The 20566-nt window shown below is 36.9% G+C and overlaps 1 protein-coding gene across 1 annotated transcript in view; it reads left to right on the top strand.

Annotated features, from left to right (window-relative positions):
• KCNH7 (potassium voltage-gated channel subfamily H member 7) overlaps nt 1-20566 on the top strand; it is a 95139-nt gene that overhangs the window by 3325 nt on the left and 71248 nt on the right. The window contains exons 2-5 of the mRNA XM_032594110.1: nt 4675-4725; nt 6253-6423; nt 10812-11008; nt 11897-11941. Of these exons, the coding sequence (XP_032450001.1) occupies nt 4675-4725; nt 6253-6423; nt 10812-11008; nt 11897-11941 (464 nt within the window). The remainder of the gene's footprint in view (nt 1-4674; nt 4726-6252; nt 6424-10811; nt 11009-11896; nt 11942-20566) is intronic.

Raw genomic sequence — 20566 nt, 5'->3', positions numbered from 1 at the left:
AGTCACAGCAATGTGGTTTTGATGTCTTCTAAGCTTTCTTTCATGATATGATATTGCCAACCAAAGCTTCCTACCACAGTTAACCTGTACTGTCTCTCTCTTGCTATTTTAGGACTCCAGCCAACATACTAACATTGATACATGAGCGCACGCACGCGCGCGCACACACACACACACACACGCTACTATATTTATACACTCATTTGCATCACAGTTATAAACTTACCCCCTAACCACTGAACTTATAGTGGCAAGGAAAAAGATGCATTCAATTAAACAGAGAGATAAGACAACACACTACTGAGATGTTAAGTTTGATTTCTTGCCATGCTGGGTAAAGTCTGATTACTTTCAGAGGTTGAGTTTAGTTCAAAGGAACCCTCTATAAAAGCAAATATTGAAGATGGATTTGAAAAATAATTGAATGGTGGCCAGTCTATCTTCTAGGAAAATAGATGCCTTTTCTGGATCCATAGCTGCTTTAAAATGCGTAGAAAAAAAGATGAAAAAGAAAGAGATGCATGACTGCATAGTAGGATGCACACTTGCATGGTACTTAGTGGGTTTGGGGGTCAATGTATAATATTAATATACGTAGTTAGCCATAGTCAGCTCCTACGTGCATCCTCAAGAATACAGTACACACCATTACTCAGCAGGACTAACTGAATTGTCCCTGTACAGAATAATATCCTTGTGACCAAAATAATTAATCTGAGGCAGCTTTCACTCTAGGACATTTCAATTAGCACAAAATACACTTGGGCAGAAATCTTAGCACTCAGTGGTCTGCCTGTATGAAGTCCTGCCCTATCACAGCCATTGCCTATCTAATAAGTGTATAGGATACATCTTATGCTTAAAAATTGCAGTCATGTATTGGAATTCTTTCCTTTTATGATAGAGTTTGAATACAATATCACCAACACAATAACCACTCCCAACTAGCAGAGTAATTTACAGTACAAAAAATGCAGTAACAATCAGAAACTTAGACTATGTTAGGGCTGGAAAGGACTTTAGAGATCACTTAATTCAACCCATGTATTTTCTAATTGAGCCAATTTGCATGATAATGTTTCTAAACTCTGGCCTGCAGAGCAATGCTTGCTGGAAGTTTATACTGTCCACAACAAAATGAGAAAGATGAAACAGTGTAACAAAGTTTCATAAAGCTGAATTTACTCATTTAAAATAATAGCCTTTTTTCTAAGAGTTTGCCCTTATATTAACATTCTTTTATGAAATGTTGAGGATAAAGAAAGACGGTTGCTTTTCCTTACATTTGTAGTGAATTAGAGAAATACTTGGCCACCTTGTTATGTGCTCCAATTCTTTTTTAATTTTACCAGATTATAAAATCCAAGAGTGGGGGAACTACCGACTTAGATTCCAATAATAAATGGAGTCCACTGCCTATTCTATGTATGAGAGGTTTAAATTTATCAAAAAGGCAAAATTACTAAGAAGGGTTATTTATGAAATGAGTTATGTGAAAGAACACTGATTCTGTTTTCTACGTAAAATTTGACAAACGGTCTCAAAGGAAGTTATACACGTCTTTTGCTATTGATGCATGACTTAGACAAGAGAATAAATTTAACAGTTTTTAGCTGTATTTGAAAAGAAACTGGCATTTATTTTTTCACTCAGTAAGATGTAAAATCTGCAAGAATAAAGAAATCAAAGAGAAGGAAGCATGGTCATGATCATATTGTTACACATTTGTTAGGATAAAGGTTGTAGAGAAAGCGATACTTATCATCAGGAGGCATAAACTGGCTTGATTTCTATTTGTTCTGTGTCACATGCGTAATACGTTTTGTTTCAGACAGACATTATCAGATTCATGGAGAGGAGTCAAAAATATTAGAAATTTTTTTTAGTGAAAAAGTAAAAGAATTTCTAATGAGATATAGAGTATAATATCAGGCAAAATGGAATTCAGGACTACTTAGAATCAGGGTAAATTACCTCCTAAAAAGTGATCCTTGCAAGAAGATGCACAAAAATAGGAAGATAATGAATCCCTGGTACAAAATTTTGCTTCTACATCAAGTCTTTTAAATATGCAAGAATGTCGTATTTCTTTCTTTAAAAAAATTTAATCTCCAAGAATGCTCTATTAAACAACAATCCAACTTAGATAGAAATTTCTCTTTTAACACCAAACCATTCTAAATGTAGTTTAACTACCATATGTGTGCCCTTTTTTGTCGTACCTTTACTGAAAAAATACCTTTAAAACAATGGTTTATAACCTTATGACCTAGTGTCAATAGCAGTTATATTTCTAAAAATTGATTTTATTCTTGGTATAAAAGGGAGAGTGCTATTTGTCTAAAATTTTATTCTCGAAGATATTAAAACAAAGCATATTGTTCCTACACTTTTAGACCCAAGGTTTTGTAAACTCATAGTAGATTTGTGCATTTACACGAAGAGTATAATTATGTACACTACAACTGATTAGTATACCAAACAGTACTCATAACAGTAAAAGTAAGATATGCCTTCAATATTATTTAATATCTGCACACAAGAGACCTACATGACCTGCTTAGGGGTCTTATTTTTAAACAATTTCTGTGAAAACTACAAGTTACCCATTTTTACTATATCCATTTTCCAGGCTAATATTTTAGTATTTTTGAAACTTTCCTTGTGAGGTAAACTCCATGAGGGCAAGATATTTTACCATTTTATTTGAGTTATACTTGACCTACAATATTATGTTAATTTCAGGTGCACAACATAGTGATTGGACATTTGTGTATATTGTGAAATGATCACCACTGTGAGTCTAGATCAGTTACCTTACAAAATTAATACAGTATTATTGACTTTTTCTCCATGCTGCACACTACATCCTTACTTTATAATGACTTACTTTATAATTGGATGACTTACTTTATAATTGGAAGCTTGTACTTCAGTTGATACCCTTCCTCCATTGCCACCGCATCCCCTTTCCCTCAGGCAACCACCAATCTGTTCTGTGTATCTATGGCCTGGGTGTGGTTTGGTTTCATTTGTTGGTTTGTTTTTTGGATTCTGCATATCAATGAAATCATGTCCTTTTTGTTTTTCTATGTGACTTATTTTACTTAGCATAAACCATCAGGTTCATTCATGTTGTCACAAATGGAAATACTTACTTCTTTTTTTATAGGTGAGTAATATTCCACTGTGGAGATCCACCACACCTTCTTTATCCATTCAACCATTGATGGACACCTTAGGTTGCTTCCATATCTTGCCTATTGTAACTAATGCTACAATGACTATAGGGGTGCATATATTTTGTGGAATCAGTGTTTTCATTTTCTGTGAATAAATACACAGAAGTAGAACTGCTAGATCACTCCATACATTTGAGGAAACTCCATACTGTTTTCCACAGTGGCTGTACCAGTTTGCATTCTCACCAATAGTGCATGAGGACTTCCTTTTCTCCGCATCCTCACCAACACTTGTTGTTTCTTGTGTTTTGATCCTAGCCATTCTGACAAGGGTAAGGTGATATTTCATTATGGCTTTGAACGGCACTCCCTGATGACTAATGATGTTAAGCATCGTTTCATGTGACTGTTGCCCACTTGTATGTCTTGTTTGGAAAGATGTCCAGTCAGATTCTCTGGCCATTTTTCAATCACATTGTCTTTTTTGCATTTTTTGTTTGTTTGTTTTTTTATTGAGATGTATGAGTTTTTTATACATTTTGGATATTAACCCCTTATTGGATAGATGATGTGCAGTATCTTCTCCCTTTCAGTAGATTGCTTTTTAATTTTATTGATGGTTTTCTTTGCTGTACAGAAGCTTTTTAGTTTGATGTTGTTCCATTTTTTTTAACTTTTTCTTTTGTTTCCCTAGCTTTTGGAGTCAGAACCCAAAAGAACATCAGTAAGACCAACATCAAGGAGCTTCTCATCTATATCTTCTCCTAAGAGTTGTATGGTGTCAGGTCTTACTTTCAAGTCTTTAATCCATTTTGAGTTAATTTTTGTATGTGATATAAGATAGTGGTCCAGTTTAATTCTTTTATGTGTAGCAATCTAGTTTTTCCACCACCATTTATTGAGAAGTCTGTCTTTTCCTACTCTGTATATATATTCTTGACTTTTGTCACAAATTAATTGGCCACATATACATGGGTTTATTTCTCTTCTGTTCCGTTGGCCTATGTGCTGGTTTTTATGACAATACTAAACTGTTTTGATTACCACAACTTTGTAGGATAGTTTGAAATCATGGAGCATGGTACCTCCAGCTTTTTTAGTAGGGATGAACTTCTTTAGCTTTTATTGGTCTGGAAAAACTCTATCTCTTCTTCAATTCTGAATGATAACCTTGCCAAGTGGAGTACTCTTGTTTGGAAGTTTTTTGTCATGGTAGTTGTTTTTCTTTCCAGAACTTTGTTTTTGTTATTTTTTTCTTAAGTATACTTATTTATTTTGAGAGAGAGAGCAGGAGAAGGGCAGAGAGAGAGAGAGAGGGAGAAAATCCCAAGCAGGCTCGGTGCTGTCGGCACAGAGCCCCATGTGGGGCTCGAACTCATGAACCATGAGATCACGACGTGAGCAGAAACCAAGAGTCAGATGCTTAATTGGCTGAGCCACCCAGGCACTCCTCTTTTCAGAAGTTTAAACCTGTCATTTCATTCCCTTCTAGCCTGCAAAGTTTCTGCTGAGAAATCTGCTGTAACCGTAGAGGGTTTTCTCTGTATGTAATAATTTTTCTCTTGATATTTTTGAGATTCTTTAACTTTTGACATTTTAATTGTAATGTCTTGGTGTGAATCTCTTTGAGCTCATCTTATTTAGAACTCTGTGCTTCCTGGACCTGAATGTTTGTTTCCTTCCTTGGGTTAGGGGACTTCTCAACCATTATTTCTTCAAATAAGTTTTATGTCCCTTTATCTCTCTTCTGCTTCTTGAACCCTGACAATGTGAATTTTATTTTACTTGCTATTGTCTTATAGGTCACTTATTATCTTCATTTTTTAAAATTCTTTTTTCTTTTCCTTGCTGTGTCTGGGTGAGTTGCATTGTTTCTTTTTCCAACTAACTTATCTGCATATCTTCTCTGCCCAGTGTACTGTTGAGCACTTCCATGGTATTTTTACTTCAGTTACTGCATTCTTTATCTAGTGACTTCTGTTTGATACTTTATTATATTGTCTCTTTGTTGAAGTTCTCACTGTATTCATCCATTCTTCTCCTGAGTTTGCTGAACATCTTTATGACCACTACTTTGAATTCTTTGTCAGGTAGATTACTTCTCTGAGGTTTTATCTTGTTCTTTTTTTTTTTTTTTGGAACATATTTCTCCATTTCCTCATTTTGCTGGACTCTCTGTGTTTGTTTCTATGTATTTCTATGTAACAAAACAGCTACGTCCCTCAGTCTCAAAGGAGTGGCCTTGTGCAGGTAATGAAACTTCTCATTCAATCTTTCCCTCAGCTTGTCTTTCAAACCTTTGTGGTCATCTAAACTGCTTGATTTATTCTTGATAAACCTCTGTTGTACTGAGGGTGTTTCAGCACCTGCCAGTGATCCAAGGGGAAGAATCTCATTGAGCACCTAGTTTCAGGTTGATTGGAAGCCTGAGCCACAGACAGCAGCTTTTGAAGTATAAGAATATACACAATCCTGTGGGGCTGCAATCATAATCCCTGCTAGCCTCCAGACCAAGAAATCTGGACATGTCCCCTGGATGACAGTTGTAAAAATAGGGGCTCCAGACAAGCATATCAGCTCCTTTCTGGGAGGTCATGTCAAGTGGTAACGAGGCCAAGGCAGTGTATAAGAATGGTGTCTCCCTGTTTATGTTCCTTGGGAGCACCTCTTTAGCTTTTAGATATGTGGGAAACGTGAAGACTGTCCCTCAGGTGGAAGCTCCAGGCTAAGTAAATAGGCATCTTTCGCAGGAAGATGGGGTTTGTATTTCAGTCTACTGTCTGTGCAGTGCCCTGGGAATGGTGGCCTGCTAAGAACTGTCTTTCCAATTGTTACATTCCTGTGGAGCTCAGGAACACCATCCCCTTTGGCCACCAGGGCCAGGCGAGATCAAGGGGAATCCTCTGTGTGGATTGTGCATACCCACTGGCTTTAACAAGGCGGCTGTAGAGTGTAGGGGGCAGGGCATGCTTGCAGTCTTCAGAAAGGCAGCAGAGAATGTCTTGACTGTACAGGCCCATTGGCTTCAGGAAGACAGTAGGTGAGTGCTTTGTCTACATATGTCGGCCAGCTTTAGGCTGGGAGCAGGAGAATGCCCTGGTCAGGGAGCGAAGGAGTGCTGCAGCTGCCTTCACTCTCGGGGGTTCAGCAAGTCAGGGGATAGTGCCACGTCACCGGCGCCTGACTGTCTTAGCAAGGCAGCCTGAGAGTACCGCTGCATCAACAGACCTGACCCAACCAAGTAAGACTCTCAACTACAAATTTGGTAGCAATGTCACACTTGCTAAGGCCGCTTAGTAACTGAATGTACTCATCTGGGACAGGAAGACATTCTTCATTCGAAAATTTAGCAGGAATGAGAAACTGTCCTTGAAACCAAGTTATTTAAAAGCAAAACACAGGCTTGAGAATTAACAGACCATTCACCCCGTAAACACTCAGAAAATTTCTATCAATAATAGAGAAACAGCTCAACTGTGCTTCAGTCAAGATACCATCTTGTCTTCACTGTAACTTTGAGCACGTTCCCTGTTAGTGTCACCGCCATCACCTTCTGCTTCATTTTTTTCTCTAAACATTTCCTGTTCTTACTTTTCTTGCCTCTCTCTTTGCATCTCCTTCTTTCACTTGATGGTTCTAAATGTGTTTGTGTTCCTAAGAGATTCAGAGACCCATAAAAGTTCATGACCTAAGTCAGGGAGTTTATAAATACTTGTAGGTCATAGATGCCTGAAACTCTGATAAAAGACACGTACACATATTGCCTGAGATATAAATAGCACCACTTATCTCATATTTTTTAGATAATTTCAAGGAGTTCACAAAAGCCCACCTATACATCTCAGGATAATTCACTGTGCTATTCACACACGTACATACACATTTACATTTCCCCATCATCCCGAAATTTTTGTGGAGAGGGTTTCCAATTTCTTCCCTTAAATACCTTGATCCTTGACCTGCAGATGAGGCAGACGCAGTAAAATCACACTAATTTCGTGTAATAGGGTAAACAACCTGTTAGGTAAAAAAAAGAACAGGATTATAGAATTTCAGAGATCACCACTGATTTTGTGGTGTATATCATTTCTATAGGATCCTTGGGAAGAATAATCAAGTTTAAAAACTGACAGCGATTCCATAAATACTTACTGAATTCATATTAAAGAAATAGCATCCCATTATTTGCAGCAAAATAGAGAAATCCATACACTCTTCAAAGATATTCAAGAGTAATTTTCACCAACCACCCATCAGATGTTCAGTTGTGAAAGCATTCCAACCAAATCAACTAGATGTTTTCTATGTCTAGGACACATCCTTTCATGAGAAAAAAAAATATCCTATCATTTGTTTGAACTGGGTCCTTTCAAAGTGTTTGAGATCTTTTAAAAAACAGATGATTTCCTAAATCACCACTTTAGACCTGGACCATGGGTCAATATAGCATAATTGAGTTGTTCATAAACAAAGACAAATTGCTATCTTACCAGCAAACACATGCAATCAAGAAATGGAACCATCTCTCTTCTGCTGTCTCTGTCTTTGCATAACTGACTTCTCCAAGGGTCACCTCAGAGAACTTGGTTCAGTCAATAACTACATTTGGCATTGAATGTTATCTATAATTAAATTTTGAGTTGTTCAAACTAAAAACACTGAAAATTATAATGATAACACTTATTTGGTGTTTATGGTGAGACGGGAATTATTTGTGGAAATTTATACAGTTGTTGTGTACTGTACTTATTGTACAGCTTCCTGTGAGGAAGATATTGCTGTCCTAATTTGCTACTAAGGAATCTAATACTCAGGGAGATCTTTTATTTTTATTTTTATTTTTATTTTTATTTTTTATTTTTTGTTAGGTTTATTTATTTATTTTGAGAGAGACAGAGACAGCGCTAGTGAGGGCGAGGTAGAGAGAACGGGAGAGAGAGAATCCCAAGCAGGCCTTATGCCAAAACCATGATATCATGACCTGAGCCAAAACCAAGAGTTTGGACACTTAACCAACTGAGCCACCCAAGTGCTCCCTCAGGGTGAGTTTTTATCTATCTATCTTCAAACAATAGATATTTATTCACTTACTGTTCTGAAGGCTCAAAATGAAATGGCCATGGCAGAGCTGGGATATGTAACAGGGCTATTTCAGTCCAGAGTCTGTCCTGTTCAGCAATATTTGACAGATTATGGATTACTAATTCATGGAAATTATCTTTGTTTTTATTTTTGGTGCCATCATGGCCATCTAACATTTTTGTTTGTTTGTTTGTTTGTTTGTTTTTTCAATGTCCTACACGTGTATATCCATCCAAACAAGTGGCATTTAGGCTCTTGACAAGAAGTGGTTCTACATGAGTCTCTTTACTATTTTGTCACAGGTGATTAGGATTTTAGAAAGTATTTGATAACTATGAAAACATTCACACAGACCCTTAGAAAATAATTTCTTTGGGGCGCCTGGGTGGCTCAGTCAGTTGGGCGTCTGACTTTGGCTCAGGTCATGATCTCGTGGTTCACGGGTTCGAGCCCCGCGTTGGGCTCTGTGCTGACAGCTCAGAGACTGGAGTCTGATTGGTGGATTCTGTCTCCCTCTCTCTCTGCCCGTGCCCAGCTCATATTCTCTCTCTCTCTCTCTCTCTCTCTCTCTCTCTCTCTCAAAAATAAATTAAAAAAAAAATTAAAAGAAAAGAATTTCTTCTTCTGGAAATAGAATTTCTGGTCAAAATACACAGACTTTATTCCCTTAAAAAATATGTTGAATATTGGTATACTGCTTAGATAAGAAAACAGACACTGTGGAACCAGACAGCTTTGGGAAGTTAGTTAACCTCAGTAGTCACATCTGTAGAGTGAAAAAGACAATAGCACTGTCTTAGTTTTCTGGGCTGTCATACAAATTGCCACTAACTACGTGGCTTCAAACAATAGATATTTATTCACTTACTGTTCTGAAGGCTGAAAATGAAATCAAGGTGTTAGCAGCAGAAGAATGTTCTCCCTCTCCTCTAAGGAAAAATCTGTTCCGTGCCTTTCTCTTAGCTTCTGTGTTGCTGGCGGTCTTGGTGTTCCTTGGTGTATAGATACATCACTCCAGTCTCTGTCTCCATTGCCACATGACATTCTCCTGTGGATCTGTTTCTGTGTCTATTCCCTCTACTTACAAAGACACAAGTCACATTGGATTAGGCCCCATTTCAATCCAGTGTGAACTCATCTTAACTTGATTGATAATATCTGCAAAGACCCTGTATCCAAATAAAGTCACATGCACAGGTATTGGATGTTAAGATTTGAGCATATCTTTTGGTTGGGGATGCAGTTCTGCCCACAATAAATACCTACAACTATGACATTTAAATGAGATACTGCCCATATCATTTTCAGTAAATAATAGGCATTCAATAAAGTTAGAGAATATTATGATTGATAATATTATAGTTGGCTCTGAGAACTCAAATAAGTTATTCAGTCTTTCTGAGTCAGTTTCTTACCCTATAAAAATGGAGATAATTATGCTTATCTAAAAGAGCTGTTGAGAGAATTGAATGCTATAATTCAGTACTGAGCCTGGTAACTAACGTGAAAGATATTCAGTATTAACTGCCCTCTCTCTCAAAGACAAAGCATTGATAAAATGTGTAGGAGTTATCTGTCGGGAGTCCGTGTTAATCTCTGCAGCATATTCCAAGGAAAAGATCCAAGTAGTAGGGTAATGCTAGCTGCTGGAACTAATAAACACCCATATTACTGTAGCTTACCCAGTATTATATTTCATGCTCAAGCAATAGCAGAAGCCAATATTCCTGTGCAATGAGTGATTTTCTTTCCCTTTGTAATTTGGTGACAAAGTTTCCTAAATTTGAGGCTCCACCATTCCACTGGATTTAAGGACTTGAGGCCTCGGAAACATCTGTGCTTACCAAATGGAAGGAAAAAGAGAGAGCAGGAAAAGATAACACCTGCTTCTTGGAAGCTTCAGCCAAGAAGTGCTATTCATCAGACACATACACATACCTAGATTCAAATAGGATTGGGAATGTCATTTGGGGCTAAGCAGACATGTTCCAGCAACAACAATTCTATTCTATGGAAGGAAGAACAACAAATTTTGGTGCACAGCAGCTGTCTACCATAATCCTTTCTCTCATGTATTTTCCATATTGCCATCTCCATTCCCTTTCTCTCTCTCTCTCTTTCTCTCTCTGAACTACAGACATGCCCACTCTTTGGCATACTTACTATGTATGTATTCCAGTCACAATGCTAAGCCCCAGAAATACTGGCTATGCCCTTTTTCTTTTTCCCACATTCAGTTATTCTCAGCATATTCTCTCTCTTTTTATACTCTCTTGGCAAATCCACTTTCCAGAACTTCAACCATTGCCTATCCAGGATGAAATGTTGAGCTCCACCCCCCTTGGGGGTTCCATCCTAGACTTTCTATCCTCCAGGTATCTTCTCCTATTGGCACCTGGAACGTCTACCTCCAGGTATCCTAGCTAAACTCTGTATCTCCCTTTCCCATCTCTAAGTCTGTTTCTTAGTTATCTGTGCTTTTGAAAAGCATTTATGAAAGGTTTACTTACAAACTAGTGTGCTACGTGCTCCTTTTCCTTAAATCAGATCCATTTAAAAATAAAGATAAAAGAAATGGAGAGAAGAGTGCATGTGTGAATTTTCCACAAGAAAAGAGAGAGGAGGCAAGGAAGCAAACAGGCCAGAGAGCATCTGGTATCAGCAATAAGGTGATACCACGAGCTCCCCAGATCGGCCAGAAGTGGGGTGTCAAAACCAAAGGCCGTGTCCAGCTGGCCATTGGTGTGAGAGTTAAGAGTTTATGGCTCTGAAAGAACCTGTAATTTTTTAATAGACATGTGTTTCCAGTAATTTATGAATATTATGAATGCTGAAGATATTATCTAAACTATTTCTCATATTGAGTCACAAAATTTGAGCAGCAGATATTTTTTGTACTAGCATATATATTACATACAAAACAAAACACTAATCGTAACATTTAACTGAGCCTACATGACTCTGATTTTTACAAAATTGTACTGTCATCCGACTCAGCCAGATATACCTGCAAACATATATATGCACACACAGGCACAAATTGTAAGATGTCTACTTTAACCTAAGCCTTAGAAAATTCTTTGATTATGAACAGCTGCAGTGTTTCTACTACCTAAGTCCTATATTTTATTTGTTTAAAAAGCTTCCGATGTGACAGACTTTATTGTGTGAATCTTTTGCATCTTTTAATTTAAATATTTGGGTGATCATCAGTGGGGCTGCCTGTTTTAAGGAAAATTACTCAGATTTTGCTGGACTTGTTAAATCATCCCCTGAAAAGCCAGGGGAATTTAAATCTCTCCTGATGCTATCTTATCTCTCTGATTCATTTTGTTACTACTTTTTCTGATAGATAAAAATACAGCTAGCCTATTAGTTAACTGCAAGTCCCAAGTAAAGGATAAATAACAGATGAGCAGTTTCTACCAACACCTCAGCATGGAGTTTAACAGCTGCCAAAAGTACTGTATAATCTTTTGGAAAGCTTAATCGTTCCCTATTGCACTTTTCAAAAGAGAAGAGTAGTTATTAATCCTGGTATTCGCACACAATTCTCGCAGTAGATCTTCATTGAATAAATAGTGCTATTTTGTATAAAGATTTTGGTTTTATATAACTCTGAACTGTTACAGGTTAAACAAATAGCAATGTGCAAGCAAGAAGAAAAACTGAATTTGGTAAAGAAAACCATATTTTAGTCTGTGTTAAACTGTACATTTAATTGGTGGTTTCAGGAAAGAGAAAATAGAAGTGTCTTTCTGGAGACCATGGAGTTCCCCTTTTTATATAGTGAGAGGTTTTTTCCCTTTTTCTTTCACTCTTAAAAGAGAATCCTTATAATAGTTCAATTAATCATGTTTTATGTTTCTCAAGTATGTTATTTCTCAAATGTGTGGGAGAAGTTGGCTCTCTTAAGGAAATGTACTAGATTGTGTAGCAGCCTTTGTCTGTTCAATCACTGGCACCTTAGAATCCTATTCACAGTTTTAAAACAAATATTTGCCTGCCTACTATGTCATTTCCAACATAATGGCTCTAAAGCACTTTCATGATTAGTATTAACTTACTTGTGACTTATGATTTATATATTTATCCTATTTCCAAAGAAGTATGAAGTGACATTATATTATTTTATTTTTCTTTTGGGGGGGGGCGTGGGGAGAGAGAGAGAAGGGCAGAGAGAGAGGGGAGAGAGAGAGCGCGCAAAGCTGACACAGGGCTCCAACTCACAAACTGTGATATCACCACCTAATCCAAAATAAAGAGCCAGAAGCTTAACCAAGCAAACTTCCCAGGTGCTCCTGTACTGAAATTTTAAACTCAGTTTTCTGCAAGGAGGCAAATGAAGACTGTAATTAATGAAAGAACTCTTACTGTCATGTTTTTTTCGATTATTTTATTTTATTTTATTTTGATTTTATTTTTTATTTTTTAAAATTTACATCCAAATTAGTTAGCAGATAGTGCAACAATGATTTCAGGAGTAGATTCCTTTGTGCCCCTTACCCATTTAGCCCATCCCCCCTCCCACAACCACTCCAGTAACCCTCAGTTTGTTCTCCATATTTATGAGTCTCTTCTGTTTTGTTCCCCTCCTTGTTTTTATATTATTTTTGTTTCCCTTCCCTTATGTTCATCTGTTTTGTCTCTTAAAGTCCTCATATGAGTGAAGTCATATGATATTTGTCTTTCTCTGACTGACTAATTTCACTTAGCATAATACCCTCCAGTTCCATCCACGTAGTTGCAAATGGCAAGATTTCATTCTTTTTGATTGCCGAATAATACTCCATTGTATATCTATACCATATCTTCTTTATCCATTCATCCATCGATGGACATTTGGGCTCTTTCCATACTTTGGCTATTGTTGATAGTGCTGCCATAAACATGGGGGTGCATGTGTCCCTTTGAAACAGCACACCTGTATCCTGTGGATAAATGCCTAGTAGTGCAATTGCTGGGTCATAGGGTAGTTCTAATTTTAGTTTTTTAAGGAATCTCCATACTGTTTTCCAGTGTGGCTGCACCAGCTTGCATTCCCATCATGTTTGATTGTCATGTTTTTTAAACAAAAAAGAAATTAAACCGTTTGATTTCTCAATATAGATTATTTCCTAGAAATGGATTATAATAGGATTATATAATGCCAATGTTTACCAAAATGACATTAACTAACATAAACATTGTGTTTAGTGGCAGCATTAAGGAGGAAAAATGCAAAAGCATACATATGCCAATCCAGAATGAAAGCTTGAAGTTTGAATATGAATTGTTAATAAAGTAAAAGTATTTCAAGACAAGGTCTGACCTAATGGGTCTCTGAGATGTGGCTGTATTTTTTAATCTAACTTAATGAACAAAGTAGCCAAGTATACCCACAGGAATGAGCATCTGCAGACTTAGCATGTTCAACTGTCTTCTTGTAACATGATTTGTCTGAGCCACCAATTTCACGGGACTTTAAAGGCAAACATTTGAAGGCTGGCAAAGTTGGCATTGTGTGTAGTCTGTGTAGATGGATGGAGACCGACATAATATGAATGAGATGTGCAGAGAGCACATTAAACATTCTGTTGTAAAAATAGCAATCCAAGCTTACCCAGCAAGGAACCAACTCATTTCTGATAAGAGTGAGCCCTTGTGATTTGTGCAGACCCAGTTCTTTTTTTTTCCATCAGGAAACTACATCCTCAAATTATCTTAGGCTTTTCTGGCTGAACTTCTAAAATTCCTTTTTTTATTATTGTGAAAAAATGTGGACTATTATGAAAATAAGAGGAATATTATATGCCCACCCCCCAATTTCAGTAATAGTCAACATATGGCTAACGTTGCTACATATAACCAGACTTTCTCTCTGCCTTCCATTCCACCTCTCTGGATTACAATCACCCCCACTTTCTGAAGCTTTGCTTTCTTCAGTTTCAGTTACCCATGGTCAGCCATAATTTGGAAGCAGATGACCCTCCGTCTGATCGTCTGATTATCACAAAAGACCAATGGTAGCCTAATGTTATGTCACAATACCTATACATACATCTCACTTCATCTAATCACATAGACATGTTATTACTTCCTTACAAGAAGGTCAGTGAACTACAATAAGATATTTTGAGAAAGAGAGAGACCACATTCACATAACTTTTATTACAGCATGTCATTACAATTGTTCTATTTTATTGTTTGTTACTGTTGTTGATCTCTTACTGTGCCCAATTTATAAGTTAAACTTTATCATAAGAGTGTATGTATAGGGAAAAACATATGTGTGTGTGTGTGTGTGTGTGTGTGTGTGTGTGTGTATATATATATATATATGAGTTCAGTACCATCTGTAGTTTCAGGCATCCACCATGGGTCTTGGAATGTATGCCCCACAGTTATTCCATATATTAAAGCAAACTCCCAAATGCACTTTATCCATAAAGTATTTCACTATGTACCCCTAAAAAGTAAATACTAGTAAAAAATAACCACAATATCATCACACCTAAAAACAATTGTCAATAATTCCTGTGACAGTTTGTTTCCAAGATGGCCATAATTTATTCCTTCCTTCTGCATCTATGCTATTCTTCTATCAAAAGGTAAAGACTACTCCTCCATATTCTTGAATCTAGGCTGGCCTGTGACTGCTTTGGTTAATAGAATATGGCAAAAATGATGCTGTACTATACCTAGACCTTGACTTTAAGAGGGCTGGATGTTTCTATTTCTCTCTTGGGAGAACTGAATCTCCACATTGACATATTACTACCCTGCTGCAGAGACCATAGGGAAAAGTGCCATGAAAAGGGACTATATGAAGAAATTATATATAATTTTTATAAAAACTGTATCTATGTATATGTATATATATATACACACATATGCATATATATACATACACACAGAGCCTTTATATTATATATTTCTCTATATAACTCTATATATACACGCAGTTTCTATAAAAACTGTATATATAAAGTCTCTCTATATCTAGATAAGTAAATATAGATATATGTCTTTAGATTATATTTATCTATATCTATATTTATCTAGAAAAAAAGAGCCACCCAGCTGTTCCAGCATCTGTCATGAAGCCAGCCTTATAACTATCCCCACCAAGGCACTAGAAATATCAGTTAAGACTTTCTGGATTCTCTACACAAGCTCAGCCACACCAAAACATCATTGAGTGACCCCAGTTGACACTGTTATGGAGCAGAAGAATGGCCCAACTGAGCCCAGCCTAAATTTCTCATCCATAGAGAGCCACTCTATAAGCCACTATGTTTTGGTTTAGTGTGTTCCAGTGAATAGATAACTAAACATTTCCTTAATATTATCAATGTCTAGTCAATGTTGAACTTTCTCCAATTGGTCCATAAATGTTTTGGTTATAGTTGATTTGTCTGAATCAAGATATAAATAAGTAAGCCTAGAATTCTAAACAATAATGAAATTACTTTATGTAAATACTTCCCATTTTATCAGCTACTTTTATAGAAATTACCTAATGTGATATGGTAGCTCTGTATAGAGAGGTGATTTGAGCAAAGATTCTATCTCCATTACACAGATGAAAACATAAGACAAAACAAAAAAGCCTAGATCCAGAGAGATTAAATTACTTACAAGAAAAAAATGTATCTGGAATTTAAAGCCAGATCTTCACATTTAAAGTCCATCAACTAATGAATGGATAAAGATTATATATATATATAGATAGATAGATAGATAGATAGATATATAGATATATATAGATATATAGATAGATACATATATATATATATACACACATATATATATGAGAATCCCAAATTTTATATATATATATATATATATATATATATATATATCCACAATGGAATAGTATTCTGCCATGAAAAGAGTGAAATCTTGTCATTTGCAACAACATGGATGGAGCTAGAGTGTATTATGCTAAGCAGAATAAGTCAGTTAAAGACAAATACCATATGGTTTCACTTATATGTGAAATTTAAGAAGTAGAACAGATGAACATAAGGGCAGGGGGGAAAAAAGGAATGCAAACCATAAGAGACTCTTAATCTTAACTATAGAGTACAAACTGAGGGTTGATGAAGGGGAAGTGGGTGGAGGATGGGCTAAAAGGGTGATAGGGGGGCGCCTGGGTGGCGCAGTCGGTTAAGCGTCCGACTTCAGCCAGGTCACGATCTCACGGTCCGTGAGTTCGAGCCCCGCGTCGGGCTCTGGGCTGATGGCTCGGAGCCTGGAGCCTGTTTCCGATTCTGTCTCCCTCTCTCTCTGCCCCTCCCCCGTTCATGCTCTGTCTCTCTCTGTCCCAAAAATAAATAAACGTTGAAAAAAAAAAAAATTCTAAAAAAAAAAAAAAATAAAAGGGTGATAGGGATTAAGGAGGGCACTTGTGTTGAGCCCTGAGGTTATATGTAAGTGATGAATCACTAAATTCTGCTCCTGAAACAAATATTACACTGTAGATTAACTAACTAGAATGTAAATAAAATTTGAAAATAAAATAAGTAAAGTCTAGAACTCTTTGCCTTATTCCATAAATGGGTTAGCCTTCATAGATTTATATTACTATGATAGGCTATAATAAAACTCATTGAAACCACAAAGAAACAAATGGTTCCTTACTCCTCATCCTTATCTGAAGATGCATTTATTTCTCAAAAGTGTCCTTTTCTCAGTCTCTGCCGCCTTTCCTTAATATAGGCTTTCCTGATCTCTCCGCATTTGTCTGTCTTTCTTCCATACCAAAGTCCTAATTTATCTCCAAGCCTCTAATCCTGCCCCCTCTGGTTTCTCCCGCTTTCCATTGCCAGATGCATTTATCTAAAACTAAATTTGGTCACCTTGCCTTCTCTGTATGGTAACCTTTAACAATTCTTAAACCAATATTCACAGAAAAGAATATTCTCAAACAGCCCTAAGTTCCTCCAGAAAATCTTAAAAATTTGTGTATGTTGGTGAAAGCTCAAAACGACAAAATAATCTGACTCAGTAAGATAATCACTTAATAACAGAGTGCTACCTGACTTCAGTGCCTATGACCACATTTGGATTTATAATGAGACCTCATGGTGCTAAAATATGCTCTATAAATAAAAGTTTTGAAGTGATTGGCTAGTAGAATTCATGAGAGAATTGAATGATTATATAACACAGGCATACCCATGCAGAAATCAAAAGAACTTGTACCATATAATTTGGTACCATACCAATTACTGCAAATGCATTGTCAAAACACATTCCATTGCTATATTTAACAAATTTCAATGGTTAGCTATCAATAGGTATATTGCAATATAACAAATGGATTAACTTTCTGAAGCGGTTCCAAAAATCATTTGAGTAGATAATCACTAAATATAAAATTTAATAATGCCCCAAAGCAAAACTGAACTTCAGGTAAGCAAAGACTTTTATACAGTATGGAGGAACATGATTTAAATGGGCTTTTGAAGCCCAGTAGGAGAAAAATTTGAATTAAGAGTTAGATCAGATTACCCTAAAATAACAGTAAAAGTTTGAAGTGTTATTTTGTTTATTTATTTATTTATTTATTTATTTATTTATTTATTTTGAGAGGGGGGAGGAGCAGAGAGAGAGAGAGAGAGAAACACAGAGAGAGAGAAAGAGAATCCCAAACAGGCCCTTTGCTGTCAGTGTGGAGCACAATGTGGGGCTCAATATCACAACCATGATATTATGACCTGAGCCGAAATCAAGCATTGGACACTTGACTGAGCCACCTAGGACTCCAATCTTTGAAGTATTTTGACAGCATACCTGATATAAAGGCATTGAGGTTAAGAATAGAGAAAAATAGTTTACCCATTAGATCAAACCCCACACAGTAGCCAAAAGTCAACAGTTTTTGACTTACAGATGTGTCAAATACTCAATTAGTGATGGTAGTTTGAATTCATTGGCTTGCAAATATTTTGTAATTCATCTATTGTCATTTTTTGTCATTGTATTAGTATTCTAGGGCTGCCATAGCAAAATAAAATGGATTTCTTAAAACAACAGAAGTTAATGTCTCACAATTCTGGGGGCTCGAAGTTCAAAATCAAGATGTTGACAAGGTTGGTTCCTCCTGGAGGCTCTGGGAGAGAATATGTTCCAGGCTTTTCTTCCAGGTCCTAGTGGCTACCACCATTCCTTGTGTTTCTTGACTTGCAGCTATATCTTTCCCCATTGTCACATGGCATCATCCCTCTGTTTCTTTGTGTCTCTGCCCCAAAATTTCCCTCTTTTTATAAGGATAACAGTTATCGCATCAAGGCCCACCCCAATCCAAGATGACTTCATCTTCCCTTGATTACATCTACAAGGACCCTCTTTTCAACTAAGGTCATATTCACAGGTACTGGAGGTTAGGACTTCAACATACCTTTCTGGGATTCACAGTTCAACCCACAACAGTCGTATTAAGAGATATAAACATAAGGAGTTTTAACTTCGTTTTACTTTTGCATGTATTTCCTTAACACTATAAATAAAAATAATAGCCGTTACCATTGAGATCCTGTAATAAGTATCTTTCCCTTAAAAGGAGTCTGTACTTTATTCAAGTGTGAGAAACTGACCTATAGGAGAAAGCTAGATATCCCTATCACATTAGATCTTCCACAGCCTGTCACTGTCTCTCGGCACTGCCATCCCCACCACAGCTTCCCTTGCCTTTTATCCATCAGCAGCATAAGGCAGCTTGTAATTCCTCAACACACAACAGATTATTCCATGCTTCCCTACCTTTGTTCATTCTGTTTCCTCTACCTGTACTATTCTTCCCTTGCCAGTATCCTCATTCCCCAGCTGCATTCTTTTCTTCTTCCCACTTGAAGTCTTAGTTCAAGTGACATCCTTCCCTCAAAGTCCTCTTTAGAGGCCCCTTTCATCAGCACCACCACCAACCCCAGAAATGAACCAAGTGGACCTCAGCAGGGCTCCCATTTTCCTGCATGTCTTTTTCTCCCAGTAGACCGTAAACTCTGCAATGTCTAGGACAGTATCTTCCCAAGGTTTCAGTCTCCAGCCCTTAGCACAGTGGTTATCTAACTGTTAAAAGAATGCTTGCATGTGTGGGATGGAAAGGGCTCCATCCACAGTTTTCACTTCTCAGGGGATGCTCCATTGTGCTGAATGCATTCTAACTTAGACTTCTGCTAAAACAAGTATTCAAACTGCCCTCTGTGGGAGGTTGGTATCAGGGGCATGTCACTTAAGCAGGAAACAAACTTAGACAAATATCCCTTTCTTTAAAAATGACTTTTTTGGCATTCTCTTTGAATAACTATATACCCTTTTTTAATGAGAGATATTTGTGAATTTAGGGATTTGGTAAGATCTCCACAGTTCAAAAATTTTAGCCAAGGGGCGCCTGGGTGGCGCAGTCGGTTAAGCGTCCGACTTCAGCCAGGTCACGATCTCGCGGTCCGTGAGTTCGAGCCCCGCGTCGGGCTCTGGGCTGATGGCTCGGAGCCTGGAGCCTGTTTCCGATTCTGTGTCTCCCTCTCTCTCTGCCCCTCCCCCGTTCATGCTCTGTCTCTCTCTGTCCCAAAAATAAATAAAAAAAAAAAAACAAAACGTTGAAAAATTTTAGCCAAGACTTGTCAGAGTGCATAAAAGAATCTACTGAGAGAGGGAACTGGAAAGATATAATAGGTCCATGTTTTAGATGACTTTGAGAGGCAAAATAAGGTTTTGGGTTTTACTTCTTACACTCCGAATCTTCCCTGCTTTTTTTTGTTTTGCTTTGTTTTGTTTTGTTTTTAGAAAAGGACATTATATAATGACATCTTAAGAGCTGATCCATTCTTTCTGGATCGAAATGTTATAGGCTTGTTTTCTGTACTGACCGTTACAGGATTAGAGTCCTATCAGTTTGCACTCATCAACTGACAGATTTTCCAAACATATTCCTCTTTAGAGTTACAGATCGAGATTGAAATCTTGGACTCTGAAGATTTTTAGTCTTCCAGAAACAATGAAATCGCTTTTTTTCTAGATTTCTTTTTTTTACCAATAATTAATTCCTGTCCTTTCTCATAATAGCTTAAAATAAAGCCCTATTTCCTGTTCAGATTTACTCTGGACTGAAAAAATGGTTAAGTTCATTATTATTATTGATTTGTTATTATTATTATTATTTATTTTTTTAAACTGAATTAAATCAGTTTAGCTCTTATCTTCAAACATCTTTGCCTATTTTAACTGAACTCTTCTGGTATACTTAAAAATCATGTTGTACCTCACTTGTGGTTGTTACTATACTTCTCAAGTTTTTTTTAAAAATAAGAATGGTA

This window comes from Lynx canadensis, chromosome C1 (assembly GCF_007474595.2).
Source record: "Lynx canadensis isolate LIC74 chromosome C1, mLynCan4.pri.v2, whole genome shotgun sequence".
NCBI classification, from domain to species: Eukaryota; Metazoa; Chordata; class Mammalia; order Carnivora; family Felidae; genus Lynx; species Lynx canadensis.
Note: the sequence above shows the minus strand (reverse complement) of the source record. Positions and strands in the feature narration are given on the sequence as shown.